Here is a 13390-nt window from a genome sequence, read left to right on the forward strand (position 1 = left end):
CCCTAATCCATTTGTGGATGATTTTCTGGGGGGCCTCCTTATCATCTTCAGTGATAAAGGCTGCATTTTCTACTTGTTTGTATGAAAATGTTTTTTGTTGTTTATTGAGCAGGTCAGGATTAGGCTCTCTTGTTCCTCACTTGTGTACTCCTGAGACACCTTTGGGTTCTTCCCTCAAACTTTACAAGCCATGATATCTTCCCTTCAATAAATGGCCCGCCTGCTCCTGCCAAAAGCACTGCCCTTGTTTAGGAATGAAGCTTGTCCTGGGCTGCACATCCTGCAGCACCAAGTATTAAGTGCCCAGGCCAAAATGCTACGGAAACTACCAAGGGCAAAGAAGAGCACGAGTCCATGGTCAAACATCAGGCAGCCAAGACCGCTCCTGCAGCTGGCTTTGAAGCTCCTTTACAAAGGAGACAAGGACCTCGTAACTCTGGAGCCAGGCTGTCCAAGGCCGCTGCCACACAGGGACGGAGCAGACCCTACAGAAGCACAGAAATGCTGGTTGCAGGCGACCCTGGAAGTCACACAGCCCAGCCTCCCTCCCTAAGGACTACAGCTAGTGACAGTTTAGGTTGGCCCTGGCTTTGTACAGTCAAATCTTAACATTCACCACATCTAGAGCACCAGAGGGAACAAAGCTGCTTTCTCCATGCTGAAACCCATCAGCGGGGACGTCCCTGTGTGCACGACCTTCCCCTGAGCACTAGAAATGCTAGAAGCACTGAGAGCAGATAGCCAGCATCCTACAGGGACCATCCCTGCCTCCATCAGTCCGTTTGCGCTGCACTGACAGAGGGCCGTGGCCTTGGCTGTCATTGTCTCCTGAAAGCCAGATGGAGCCAGGAGTGAAATCCACAGGCTGCCCCAGCCACTGCTTCATGCGAGCTGGCAAATGCATTACCAGCCTCATCTGCTCAGGCCAGCAGAAATTAATGGTGAAAGCCAGGGCTTGGTTTTGCTGATCGCCTGTCTGTGCCCTCAGAGCTGGAGTAGTACACAGAATTTTCTTCTCTGTAATGAATAAAATGTCTTTTTCTTACTAAAACCAGACAGATTGCAGCTTGAGCATACCACATAAATACATCCCGTTTTATGTCTATCCAATCCAATTACCGAAGTATCAAAAATTACAAAATGAGGATCGCATTTGGTACCAAAAAATTGAAATTGGAAAAAGTAGCAAAGATCCACGATGGCTTAAAATTGCCTTTTTCTTTGAGTGAAGCATACAAACTCACACGTGTGTGGCCCCTTTACACTTGGTGACATAACAACATTGCTAGCACTGCTCTCCACCTCCACCAAAATGTCATTTTAGGAGTAAGCGAAATTAAAAAATAGGTTAAAAAAAAAAAAAAGATTCAGACATTTCTGCTCTGTGAGTTAAAGTAAGCTTTTCATAAAGTTTACAGAAAAGAAGCAAAACTTCTCACGTTAGTTGGTTTGTCATCGTGGCTAACGTTTTAGCAAGTGTCTCGAGCTTAGACAATATTGCAATCACAGCGGAGAGCCTTCCTGCCCCATTACAATTTGGAAATACATAGACTTTACCAAGAATAATAATGCTCTTTCACACAACCATGTCAGAGCTCTTCGTAAACACTAATTCCCTAAGCTTTCATTTACTCTGCCTCTGAGGTATGTAATTACCATCACCATTTTTATTTATAGGCTGTTCCAGCCCACATTTCCTAGGAATGGCTGCCACACAGATTTGAGCGCAGCCTGCTTTACATTGTGTTCTGAAAATGCCCTACATTTTATAGATGAAAACTGAGACAAAATACTTCAGGTCAAGTAAAGGACTGGCACCTGGCATTCAGCCCTCTATCTTAGCTTGCTTCTTCTCACTCCAAATTACAAAAGTATTATTCCTTGACAAGTGTTTATTCCTTGACAAACACTGCCTTCACAAAACACTAAATTACCGTAGTATTGATGAGGTCTACCACGTTGGGTCTGGTTCTTGCTTTATTTGAGAACTTTCCTCTGTTTCTGTAACATCTGTTGAAAAAGCAGTAATGAATGAAAAAACCTCAGCCAATTTTGTTGTAATTATTTTAGTTAGTAAGTAAAAAATGACAAAAATATGAAAAGCATGCATCTATCCTTTGAAACTATTAACTGCAAATAACGATGTATTCACAATAATCTGATTTGGTGGAAATTAGCATACCCACTTGAAGGTAAAGCAGCCTGAGACCTTAAGAGTACTCCATTTTTTAAGGCACAAAAATTGGTGTTAGAAGCGTATGAAACTTCAAAATGCTTTTTATGTAGCTCAAAACCTTGGTAAGAAAGGAACTCTCTTTTTTTTTAGTGGGTGACATTGGCAGTAGGGGGGATAGTTGGACCAGAGGATCCTGGAGGTCTTTTCCAACCTTAATGATTCTGTGACTCTATAACTTGATCCAAAAAGAAACCACACAATCAGTGGAAATATGTCCGATATATCACTGTTTTGGTCTGAACCCTACTCTTCAGTCCTGCTCCCTCCATCCCCAGCACCATTCTTTCCTCAGCCCACCTTGCGGACGCTGGGTGAAGCGTTCCCGGTGCTCACAGGTAAGTCTGCGGCCCACGGCTTCAGAGACAGCCTCGTGGATGGCCTCCTCTACCCGAAGTGTTAGGGCACGACCGCTTCACGTCTTTTAAAATGCTGTCTAAAAGCTAACAACACCTGAGCATACTTGAGCTCAAGCCATGCTTTCTGTGACGGTTACCCAACTGACATTCATCGCACAGACTTGGTTTCGCAGCACTGACCATTTTTGTTCCCATCTATAAAACTGCTGCTCCTCCCAGCTGCGTACAGACATTATTCTATTTCAGTCTTATCCTAAAGAAATTTAGATCTCATCTAATTTTTCTTCCTCAGTGTATTACACAGGAAGGCATTATTAGATGTTTTTTTTAAAAAAAAAAAAAAAAGAAATTTGATCTTGTTGGGTAAAGCATTCGTCATCTTTTCATATAGATTTTTTTTTCAATTCCAGGAGACTTCATTACACAATCTTTGCTTTTCTTGTTCACAGGGATGCTTGAAGGCAAATCAAAGAAATTGTGTGTCTATAGCACTGCCTATATGACCCGGAGTCTGATTTTGTTCTTTTCATAAACAGAGACAACGATGTTGGAAGGAAATTCATTTTTCACTGAAGCTGTTTGCAAGGTTTGGGGCTAGGGTGATTCATCACAGCAAAGCTAGGCTGGGTCACCACTTGATCACCTCCCAGCCTGGTTCTGAAGCGATTGTGTGTTCTTCAGCCTTGTCTCAAGATCATTTCTCCGGTAACTGGATCTGAATGCAGTTTTGGATGGCAAATTCAAAACCATGTTTCTCTATTTCTTCTGAACAATCTCCTGAAAGGTCCATGGCTGGACTTCCCCCACGAGGGGCATTCAGAACCAACTGCTTCACTCCACCTAAGAATTTCAGCGATCCTACATAGCTTTGGCATCATAAAGACATTTGGTGTTTCAGCGTTCAGTATCTGTGAGCTTAAAGTCCGCAGCTCAGCTCTTCTACAGCTCTCATGCTTCTCTTCTTCTTCACAGATTTTTTTCCTCTTGCTGGTTACAAAAGGATTCATCTGGACTCCTCCTCACAGCGCTTGGTGTACCTGTAACTGAGCTTGTAATCCAGTTTTGGCTGAGCATGGCAGAATCACAGAATGGTTTGGGTTGGAAGGGACCTTCAAGACCATCTAATGCCAACCCCTGCCATGGGCAGGACACCTCCCACCACACCAGGTGCCCAAAGCCCCATCCAGCCTGGCCTTGAGCGCCTCCAGGGATGGGGCATCCACAGCTTCTCTGGGCAACCTGTGCCAGTGCCTCACCACCCTCTGAGTGAAAGATTTCCTCCTTGCATCTAAACCTACTTTTTTTTTTTTTTTTTTTAGTTTTAAGCCATTCCTCCTTGTCCTATCACTGCACCCCTCCCCAGCTTTCCTACAGCCCCCTTTAGGTACGGGAAGGCCGCTGTGAGGTCTCCCCAGGAGCCTTCTCTTCTCGAGGCTGAACAGCCCCAACTCCCCCAGCCTGTCTCCACAGAGAGGTTCTCCAGCCCTTTGATCATCTTCGTGGCCTCCTCTGAACCTGTACGTTGGGTAGTCTCTGAGTTCAGTGACATTACCAGTGACATTGCCAGGGAAACTGAGGCAATGGAGACTGGAAAGGTACAGAAGGCCAGAAGTGCTGAGGTTTGCCGCTGTCTGTTTTGGGGAATCTCAGCAGGATTAGTGATTAAACTCAAGCGCTTTAAGACAAGTGCCGATGTGCAGCCGGCTCCCTCCCAGTGCTGCAGGCTCTGCTGCTCCTACGTCAGAGAGCCCCTCTCAGCACTGCCTGGCACCCAGGCAGCCGTCCTTCAGCTGTCACAGCACTTTCCCATCATTTCTGACACTCACTTTGGGGCAGCCGCCTATGATCATGCGGAAAGCCGGGGCCAGCAGCGGCAGCGTTTAAGGGACCACTCACAACAGACACCAGCATCCAAAGTCTCAAGTCAGTTCCATACTCGTAATGCTCCAAGACCATATGCAAAAGCGTGAGGGGGCTAGAAGCCCTACAGCCTCCTTGGTCTCACAGAGGTCAGCGTCCAGAAATTACACCTGGAGTCTGTTCTTGTACAACAGGGAAGTTTGACACTTCTCACAGCTGAAGTTCTGGAGGAACAACAAAAATCTCCTTCCCCCAGCAAACCCGTACAAGTATATGCAGCCCCGTATGCTGTTCAAATTTCCTGATGATGGCAATCACTCACTTGCATAAATTGTGAAAAGGACCGCGTAGAGTAACTAGATGCATTGCTCAGGATATGAGCAATCGTTCAAAGCCTATATATAGCTGTGACTCACCAGCCCAGAACAACAATTCATAAAACTCTTTTGTAAAATTATTTGAATAATAACTTTTGCTGCAGACTATCTTTCACACGATGCAGCATGATATTAATACAGATGAAAAAACATCCTGGGAACCAATAAATGCCTTTTTTGTTGTTTTGATTGACTTACCTTCTTTTTTAAAAAAAGAAAAGAAAAAAGATGCAGCTTCTTTCAAAATTACTTAAAAACATTTGTTGATAGTAACTGAAGACACTCACCTCCTACAGATACTTCTATTTGGCTTGGTTCAGCTGGCTCTTAAATGAAAAAAATATAGTCTAATGAATACGCATACAGTTTCAACAATATGAAACAGAAAAATACCTCAGCAAAAATTAGGGAAATTAAGTTTACTCTGGAAAAAAAAGCCTCGTTTTTTTCTCTTCTAATCAAACTAAATTATCTTTGTCTCAGGTAACAGTCTGCAACTTCCTATAGACTATAACAAAACATAAGAAATGCCCAAACATTTATTACATTACACTAATTAACACTTTCTCTTTAGAGGGTGGGTTACTGTAGCAGCCGTATCACTGAGTCCTAGCTGAACATAACCTGCACTTGCACAGAATATACCAGGTTTGGATCGACTTAATTCAAACCACTTAAATATAAACCTGGATTTCAAACAGATGTCACTACTTCTGCTTAATACTGTTCTCAGTGGTGAGCGTGTTTATTTCGGCAGAGGGCGGGAAGCTGCAGACTACAGGGCAAAAAGTACGTCTTCCCTCCAGAATGATTTTTCTGTGGTCTGTGTTGATGGGTTATAGATGGATAGGTGTTGGGAAGGTGTATAACCCTTTTCACAGTGAGGGTGAGTGAAGGACAGACACACTACAGCAACTTCACTGAAGTATATTTTTTTCTCCCTTTTCTCTGTTTTTCTTCCTCCCACCACTTCCAGCTGCAAGCAGAGGAGGCAGCAGGTTCTTGTCTGCCCACCACAGAAGTGCCCCTTACTGCTGAGCTGTTTATGGAATGTTTTCTCTCAGTTTGTCAGTTTCCTTGAGCAATAGTCTGGCCAGTCAACTGCAAAAATCTTGCCTGCACTACAGACAACTTGATAGGCACATTTTTAGAAGGTCTGTGAACCTTTCTGACAAACTACACCGTGTCAAAAGGAAGCTGTGTGATCACGTCAGCAACTTGGAGCATAACACTAAGTTCTCCGTTCAGACTGGAGGAGCTGATGTGAGTGCAGTCTGGACACAGGCTAGCAGGGGTTCAGTGCTGTGTGCAGGGGACAGAAATTCCATCAGGACTTCTGCTCTAGGTTCTTGTATGTTAACTTGGCTGAACACAATCTGGCGCAGCCACGCACTTTGAGTTATGCATAAATCGATAAATAGATACTGAACTGGCTTTATATATTGCCCCTATTGATCCTGCTTTTCAGCTCACTCATTATGTGCAAAAATCAAATTAAGGAACATGCCAATGACAGGGCTTGAAGGAAGCAATGGCTCTATCGATTTATTAATATTTAATAGCTATAAATGTCACCATTGCAGACCATCTGTCAAAATAAACTGGCTCATCATAAGCAGTGTGTACCCAGGACATAACTACTAATACCATCTGCAAGTAAGATCTCGAGCTGCATGCCCTACCCCTTCTGCAAGGACATGTGGCACACTGCATCACCTGGCAGTACGGGTGCTGCTGCTGCTGCTGCTGGTGCTTCTGCTTCAGCTTTTTCCATCAGCTCTAAGATTAGACATGATCACTGTTTAACTTTACAACAAAAATGGTCCCACATGTAACACAAGGGCAATTTTACCTCTTCTATCTGCAAATCCTAAAATTTGTTGTATGAACAGGTTACTAAACGCTCACTGTAATCAAGCTGCAGTTCGGTATTTTTTGTTACAGAAAAAGTATTCCCTATCTGCAAGCACCAAAAATTTCTTCCTAAGTTCTCACGTGTTCTTCAGAGCGAGAATAATGTATCACACCTGCAGTAGGCTCAGAGGCTTCCAATAATTCACCTCGATACCCATCAATATCAGTTCATTTTGATCATAATTAATGGACATCGATACTGCATTAAAATCACACGTTCAGTAACCAGCTTCCAGTGATGGAATATGGTATCTATGTTGTTCTTACTCAGCTAACTTGCTAGTGTCAATCCCATCGCATGCTACAAGCTTTGCAGAGAACAGTTAAATGGATTCTTTCATTTCTAAGTGAATTCCCTGGGAATGCTGTTACTCATTTATCTGCCTGGAAAGTTCCCTCATACAAAATGATCTCTTTCCTACCAAAGGTGTACCTAGGACTGGTGGACAGGCCAATGTGAGTTACTAACTCTAACATCTTCCTGAGAACACTTTGTCCTTGCCACTCGCAGACCTCAGCACCCTAGTGGCTGGGTGCAAATGAGGGAGTACTGGCTTGGTACGGCTCAGTCTGGGTAAGGCCAAACTGATGACAGTTACCTGGCCTCTGAATTTCTAATCTGACACTGGCTCAGAAAAAACATGACACAAGGGATACTAGTTATGACAGTGTTTTGCTGTTTGTTTTTTCTCTTAAACAAGATGGTAAAAAACAAGGTGACAACTATTATAGAGAACTGAAAACACTAAGACTTATTTTTCAAGTAAGATTCAAGCATCACTGTCAAACTGCACTTCTGGTAATTACACTGCCTCTCTAAGCTGTTACAACTTCAGCAGAATGTAGCATTTTTCACTGGAACATGGTTCTGCAGCTGTTGGAAAGTTCTCCTGTAGTAACTTGTGATGGATCCGAACCTAAAATGTAGACACTCCCATCTAAGTCTGTTGCACAGTCAGAGTCCTAAATCTCTTTGGGGACTCTGCAGCTGAAAAATACAAAATCAGTACCTTGCATTTTCGTATCACAGTTAACGCCAATCTTACACTGTTCTGTAAATTCATCACGCTGCTCTCATGTTAATTGCACATGCATTTTTAGCCAGGAATTTTAATTTGAATGACAGAGACAAGAGAGCTGTACGTAGAACTTAACCATGATGGGGCCTCCTGCCACAAAGCCAAAATGTAGAAAGCTGATCTTGGTAAGTTACAAAAATACATTTGCTATCAGTGTCACATAATTACTTACGGTTGTTGATCACAAGTCCTGGAAATGGTCTGTAAAAAGACAAAAGAACACAAAACATGCTGATTCTAAAACATACTGCATGGGGTCTCTCTCTCAAGACTTCCTCACCCAGCAATTTGGTAACAGAGATCACACTTTCTAACAGAAAGTAGAACAAAACAGGAGGAACATCTCTTGCACACAGTGGTTTGTTCACTAGCATTTTGAGAAACAACATACACAAAAAAATCGAAATCCTTCCCCCAGTCATGACTAATCAACAGGGAAATCATATCTTCATCAGAGCTCAATTAAACAGAACATATCTAGCAAGAGTCCTTTCAATTCAGAACTCTTCTTGGTGAAGGGTCAAGAATTCAGACTCCTTAGTAAAATTTAAGAAATCTCTCTCTAAAGAAACTGAAGGTTTCTGTTTCTTGTGAAGCAGACAATGATTTGAGAAATGACAAAAATTAATATCTTTTTGGTTTTAGTTCCTAAACCCCTTCTTAGTATGATTTCCACATTTCATCTGTTCTGCTTCACACATACAAATATACTTTGCGTACACATGTACGTGTCTATGTGAATATACATATAAATTAAAATTCACTTATACTGTGATTGTGTAATACTGTATTTTTAAAATGTAGATGAAGTCATTTTATAGGAAAAAATATTTATGAAAAAGCTTACCTTAACTGAGGAATCAGTACAACCAAAATACTTCAAAAATAGTAATCCTACCACAAACATACTATTTACTGTCAAGAGGCAACAAATTTCAGACCAGGAAACTGTCTCGGAGCTTGATCTTACAAATGGGGCAGCAAGGCCCGCAGCACTTTAGGACTCCATTATATCGTAGGAATAGATTGCATCTCAGAAGAGAGCTTGCTTTAATACGCAGTAGTGATAATATGCCCTTTGTCCTACTGCAATGAACATCTGGGCTTCATTTGACCAGATTTCTTACCAGATTTCTGTTCTTATTGACCAGATTTCTGTTCTTATCCCAAAGAGCCACATCTTCCACTATTTACAGATGCACTGCAAATTCTACTCTTTCAATTTATTAAAGCTACGGGGCTGGCCTCACAAGGTCTGTACAATCTCATCAGTGACAACCACGTACCGAATGACAGTAAACTTGATAAACTCCGATGATTCCAAAATCTTCCTCATCGAGCTGATTTCCAGATAACTGGGAGCTTTAAACGCCACGCCAGGAGGCATCCCATCCACCACCACACAGCCAGGGTTGATGGTGATTTTCCTGTATGGGACTTTCACAGGAAAACTCATACCAATGGCTTCACCTAAGTGAGAGAGGTCATGCTTATTTTCAAGCTTATACATTTATGATTACATTGAAGGAAGAGAAAACACACATGACTAAGAAACTAAATGCAAACTCAAGCTTTCTATTGGATCTGAAACTGAAAATCCACTTGACTATTAAATCATCACAGTGTCAGATACAGATGTTTTGGATTACACTCATGAACATTACTACAAGATTATTTAAACTCCAAGTCTGACAGCTCACCATATAAAGAACTCAGATTCTCTTTCTTTCCTAAAAAAGGTATAGAACAGGCTATCTAAGAAAGTAACTACGTGACAAAAAACACTGATTTCCTGCAATGCCCACAAAAGGCAATTCAACACAGCACTAGCAAAAGATTTTCAGATAAAGAAGCTCAGGTCATTATTGTACAGTGCAAACACACAGAAAAAAAATAAAGAAAACTATATAGAGCAAGAGGGTAAGTTGCATTTTAAAAATTACTCGAGTTTCAAGTATTAATAGCTCGGGACCATGAAGCCCTAACAGGAATCATGGTTTGCAAGCAAAATAACTATTTCATCCATGTTTACACAGAAAGAAACAGGATGTGGGGGGAACAAAGTTACCTATGCTCTTGGGATTTTTTGTTCAAAACACCAAGCAACCCACTTCCCTTATAATAGATTCTTTTTGAGGTCAGAGCACAACTTTCATATACAATTCTCAAATTTCTTCATTTTAATGATAATATATATCATCCACTGTAAGTGATGATTCAGTAGCCTCCCCCTGAGCATTTGTTCACACCTATGTAAAAACGGGGACTAAGAAGCAATTACCAAATTTCCGGCTAAACAGATCGTTTACTTGCTCTCTCAATTGTCTGGCCTTTTCTACTTTTGAAAGGCGCTCACTTTCATCATCTGAAAGAAATTGTTAGAAAAGCATTAGAATTAAGCAGATTTTTTTGAGCATGTTTACTCAAAGCAGGCATATCCAAGTGCTTCCAAAAGTCCCTGTCTTGTTCTCAGTTTTAGCACTACCACAAAATTGTACAAATATGCAAAAATGGATGGTTAAGAAATACACAAGAAACTTCTACATATTTACATGACAAACATTAGATTTATTATCCAGAGATGATTTTGTAAACCTAATCTAACAAAAATTGAGTTTTGTTTTCTTACATTGCATATGATGGTGAGGGAAAGTTAAAAGTGAAGTCAGATTTGATAGATGGCCATAGCATGCAACATTATTCATTTCTAATGAATGCAGTATATGCCTGAGAAAGCCGTCATCAGTGTTGTTCGAGACAAACCAGTTCAGTCTGTATGGTTATTCAATTTACTTCAAGTTTGGACCTCTTGAAGTTGCCAAGGAAATTGCAAATCAGTGTTTAATTTATTACATGAGATAAAAAGGGAAAAATGAGGATTCTTCTTGGCTAGGGGCTGGACCAAGAATATTCTAAAGATGTCACTGAATAGATATTCATAAAAGTTAGAAAACATTTAACATCTCAGTTGAAACAGAATACTAAATTATGGTCTTTGTAGACTGTACTTGTGTCACTGTGAAGCAGCTAGACTGTAGAAAAACTTCATCAGATGAAACAAATATCATGAAGAGTGTAAGCACAAGAAGTATGATGTGAAACGAGACAGTATACACACCTGGTATAGTTACTTGAATGATGTTGAGATCTTCAACACCTGCAGCTGTGTTTACCACTGTATTCGTTGTGGAGCTTGCTGTATTGGCTATATTAGATGAATTATTTTTTCCTGAAAGTAGAGCCCAAAATCTTCAATGTCATATATAAAGCAAATACTGCAAAATAACAGATATTTGCAAAGTTTTCAAAGCAGATCCAATCTCATTTCCAAAATGAGGCAATCTTCCAATGAGACATGCTTACTGAAGATGCACACTACTCTGTCTTTCCAATCACAAACCCAAGAGGAGAAAGGGCTACATTAAAAATTGTTAATCTGTACCTACTGGGTTTTATAAAAGACTATTAAGAAAAAAAAAAAAGACTACAAGACTACGTGGAACATGTATTTTGTTATTTGTATTAACAGAAACATTGCAGTACGTGCAGTTAATTCAGTAACACCTACTGATCCATGCATTCACAACATAGATCTCTTGCAGTTGTATTTGTGAGCCACACTGTCCAGTGGCACAAACTAGTACAGTTTGACTAGCTCAATAGTCTGACAATTTCTTTTGACTATTTCTATTTGACTAGCTCAATAACTCTGACAATTTCTTACTGGCTATTCATGCACATCATCTGTGGAACACTTCTGTATTGGGTTTAAGTGGCAAGGTTTTGGTAGCAGGGGGCTGCAGGGGCGGTCTCTGAGCAGAGCCCAGCAGCTGCCCCTTGTCAGATAAGGGCCAGTTTCAGACGGCTCCAAAGGGACCCGCTGCTGGCCAGAGCCAAGCCGAGAAGTGATGTTTGCACTTCTGTGAGAGCAGATTTAAGGAAGGGGGGGGGGGGGGGGAACTGCTGTGCAACAACAGCTGGGAGGGAGAGGAGTGAGACCCAGCCCTGCAGCCCCCAAGGTGAGTGCAGCAGGAGGTGCCCGTGGGGCACCCGTGCTGGAGCAGTTTGCTCCTGATGGATGGACCCTGGGTACGGAGCCGTGTGGGAGCTGTTCTTGAAGAGCTGCTGCCTGTGGGCAGCCCCTGCAGGATCAGGTCAGGAAGGGGCATCCTGTGGGAGGGACCCCGTTGGGAGCATGGGCAGAGAGGGACCATGAAGGAGCGGTGGAGACAAAGTGAAGCATCCTGACCGCAGCCCCCATTCCTTGTTCCCCTGCACCACTCCAGGGAGAGGAGGTAGAAAAGGGTGGATGGGGGGAAGGTGGTTTTGGTTTGTTTTTAGTTTCTCACTGCTCTAGCTTGCTGATAATAGGTAATAAACAGCATTAATCTCCCTGTGCTGAGTCTGTTTTGCCCATGACTATAATTGTTGAGTGATCTCCCTGTCCTCATCTCAAGCCTTGAGCCCTTTGCATCATATTTTCTTCCTCTTTCCCTTTGAGGATGGGAGGTGAGAGAGAGGTTGTGGTGGAGCTTGGCTGCCCAGCTGAGTAAAACCACAACTTCTCATTTGGAATGACTTACGTATCAGGAGCAATTAATTTATCTCTAGACCTGAACTAATTCTGTGAATTGCACATCACCTGTTACTTTTTGATGAAAGGCAATAAAGCACAGATTAGGCGTGATAATTTTCTTGTGGATATCACAGGAAGTTTTAATACTCTTTTGCTAAAGCTATATTCAAAGGGTAGCTTCTAAGTGCTTTTCCCATCTCATCAGGGCAATCCAGAAGCCAAGGTTTTTGACATACCACATTCTTTTGCTGAAGAGAAAGTGCTGTAACATGCTTTATATAACATAAGGTATGTATTGGATGCTTTTAAGGTGTTCAATTACAAAAGCTGCTCAGAAAACCAGAAAAAGACATGCCAGAAGATGAAATAATGCAAGAATTAGTGAACTATGTAAAAACAAGTAATACAATAGTTTGGAAATGGGGGTGGAGGGAGATAAAGAGATCTACTGTGGGTATGGACCAGTGGCACACTACTTTAGGCTTTGCCTCAAATTCAGCTTGGATAACACTTTCCTTGCAAGTTCAAATCCAACCAACCACATTACAGTACGAATCTTTCAGGAATTCATTAACACCAAGCAGCATTCTTGATTTGTATTCAACCCTTGAAAGAGACTGTTATCTAGGACATTAAGCAGATGTGAAACTCACTCTGGGGACTTTTAGCAGAACTTTCCTTAACTGCCGCCTCAAACATCTCAGGCCTGCAAATAGATTGAAGATTTCATGTGCAACAATAAAATTACATTCTTTTCATCAGCATTAAAGAAAAGGCCATTTTCTAATATTCATTTTTTAAAGACATGAACTAACCGATATCATAAACGCTGTATTTCTCTAGGTCAAACAGACAGACGGGAATGCAATAGCTGAGAGGCTCCAGAACTTCCCCTGCGTGATCCTACATGGGCACATGGATATCTAAAACTATCCCAGGTAAGAAAAATCAATTCTTATAACACCCAGTATGAATCTCCACTTCTCAGCCCT

The 13390-nt window shown here is 41.7% G+C and overlaps 1 protein-coding gene across 2 annotated transcripts in view; it reads right to left on the minus strand.

The window, feature by feature from the left end:
• The window catches only part of GTF2I (general transcription factor IIi), a 77048-nt gene that overhangs the window by 3083 nt on the left and 60575 nt on the right, over positions 1–13390 (minus strand). For both annotated transcript variants that reach the window (XM_035343109.1, XM_035343108.1), the window contains exons 26-32: positions 13052–13104; positions 10941–11051; positions 10104–10187; positions 9109–9292; positions 7995–8023; positions 5117–5155; positions 1935–2010 (exon numbers count right to left, since the gene is read on the minus strand). In XM_035343109.1, coding sequence (XP_035199000.1) covers positions 1952–2010; positions 5117–5155; positions 7995–8023; positions 9109–9292; positions 10104–10187; positions 10941–11051; positions 13052–13104 — 559 coding nt within the window. In that variant the 3' untranslated portion in view covers positions 1935–1951. The remainder of the gene's footprint in view (positions 1–1934; positions 2011–5116; positions 5156–7994; positions 8024–9108; positions 9293–10103; positions 10188–10940; positions 11052–13051; positions 13105–13390) is intronic.

This window comes from Oxyura jamaicensis, chromosome 19, assembly GCF_011077185.1.
Source record: "Oxyura jamaicensis isolate SHBP4307 breed ruddy duck chromosome 19, BPBGC_Ojam_1.0, whole genome shotgun sequence".
In the NCBI taxonomy this organism is placed as follows: Eukaryota; Metazoa; Chordata; class Aves; order Anseriformes; family Anatidae; genus Oxyura; species Oxyura jamaicensis.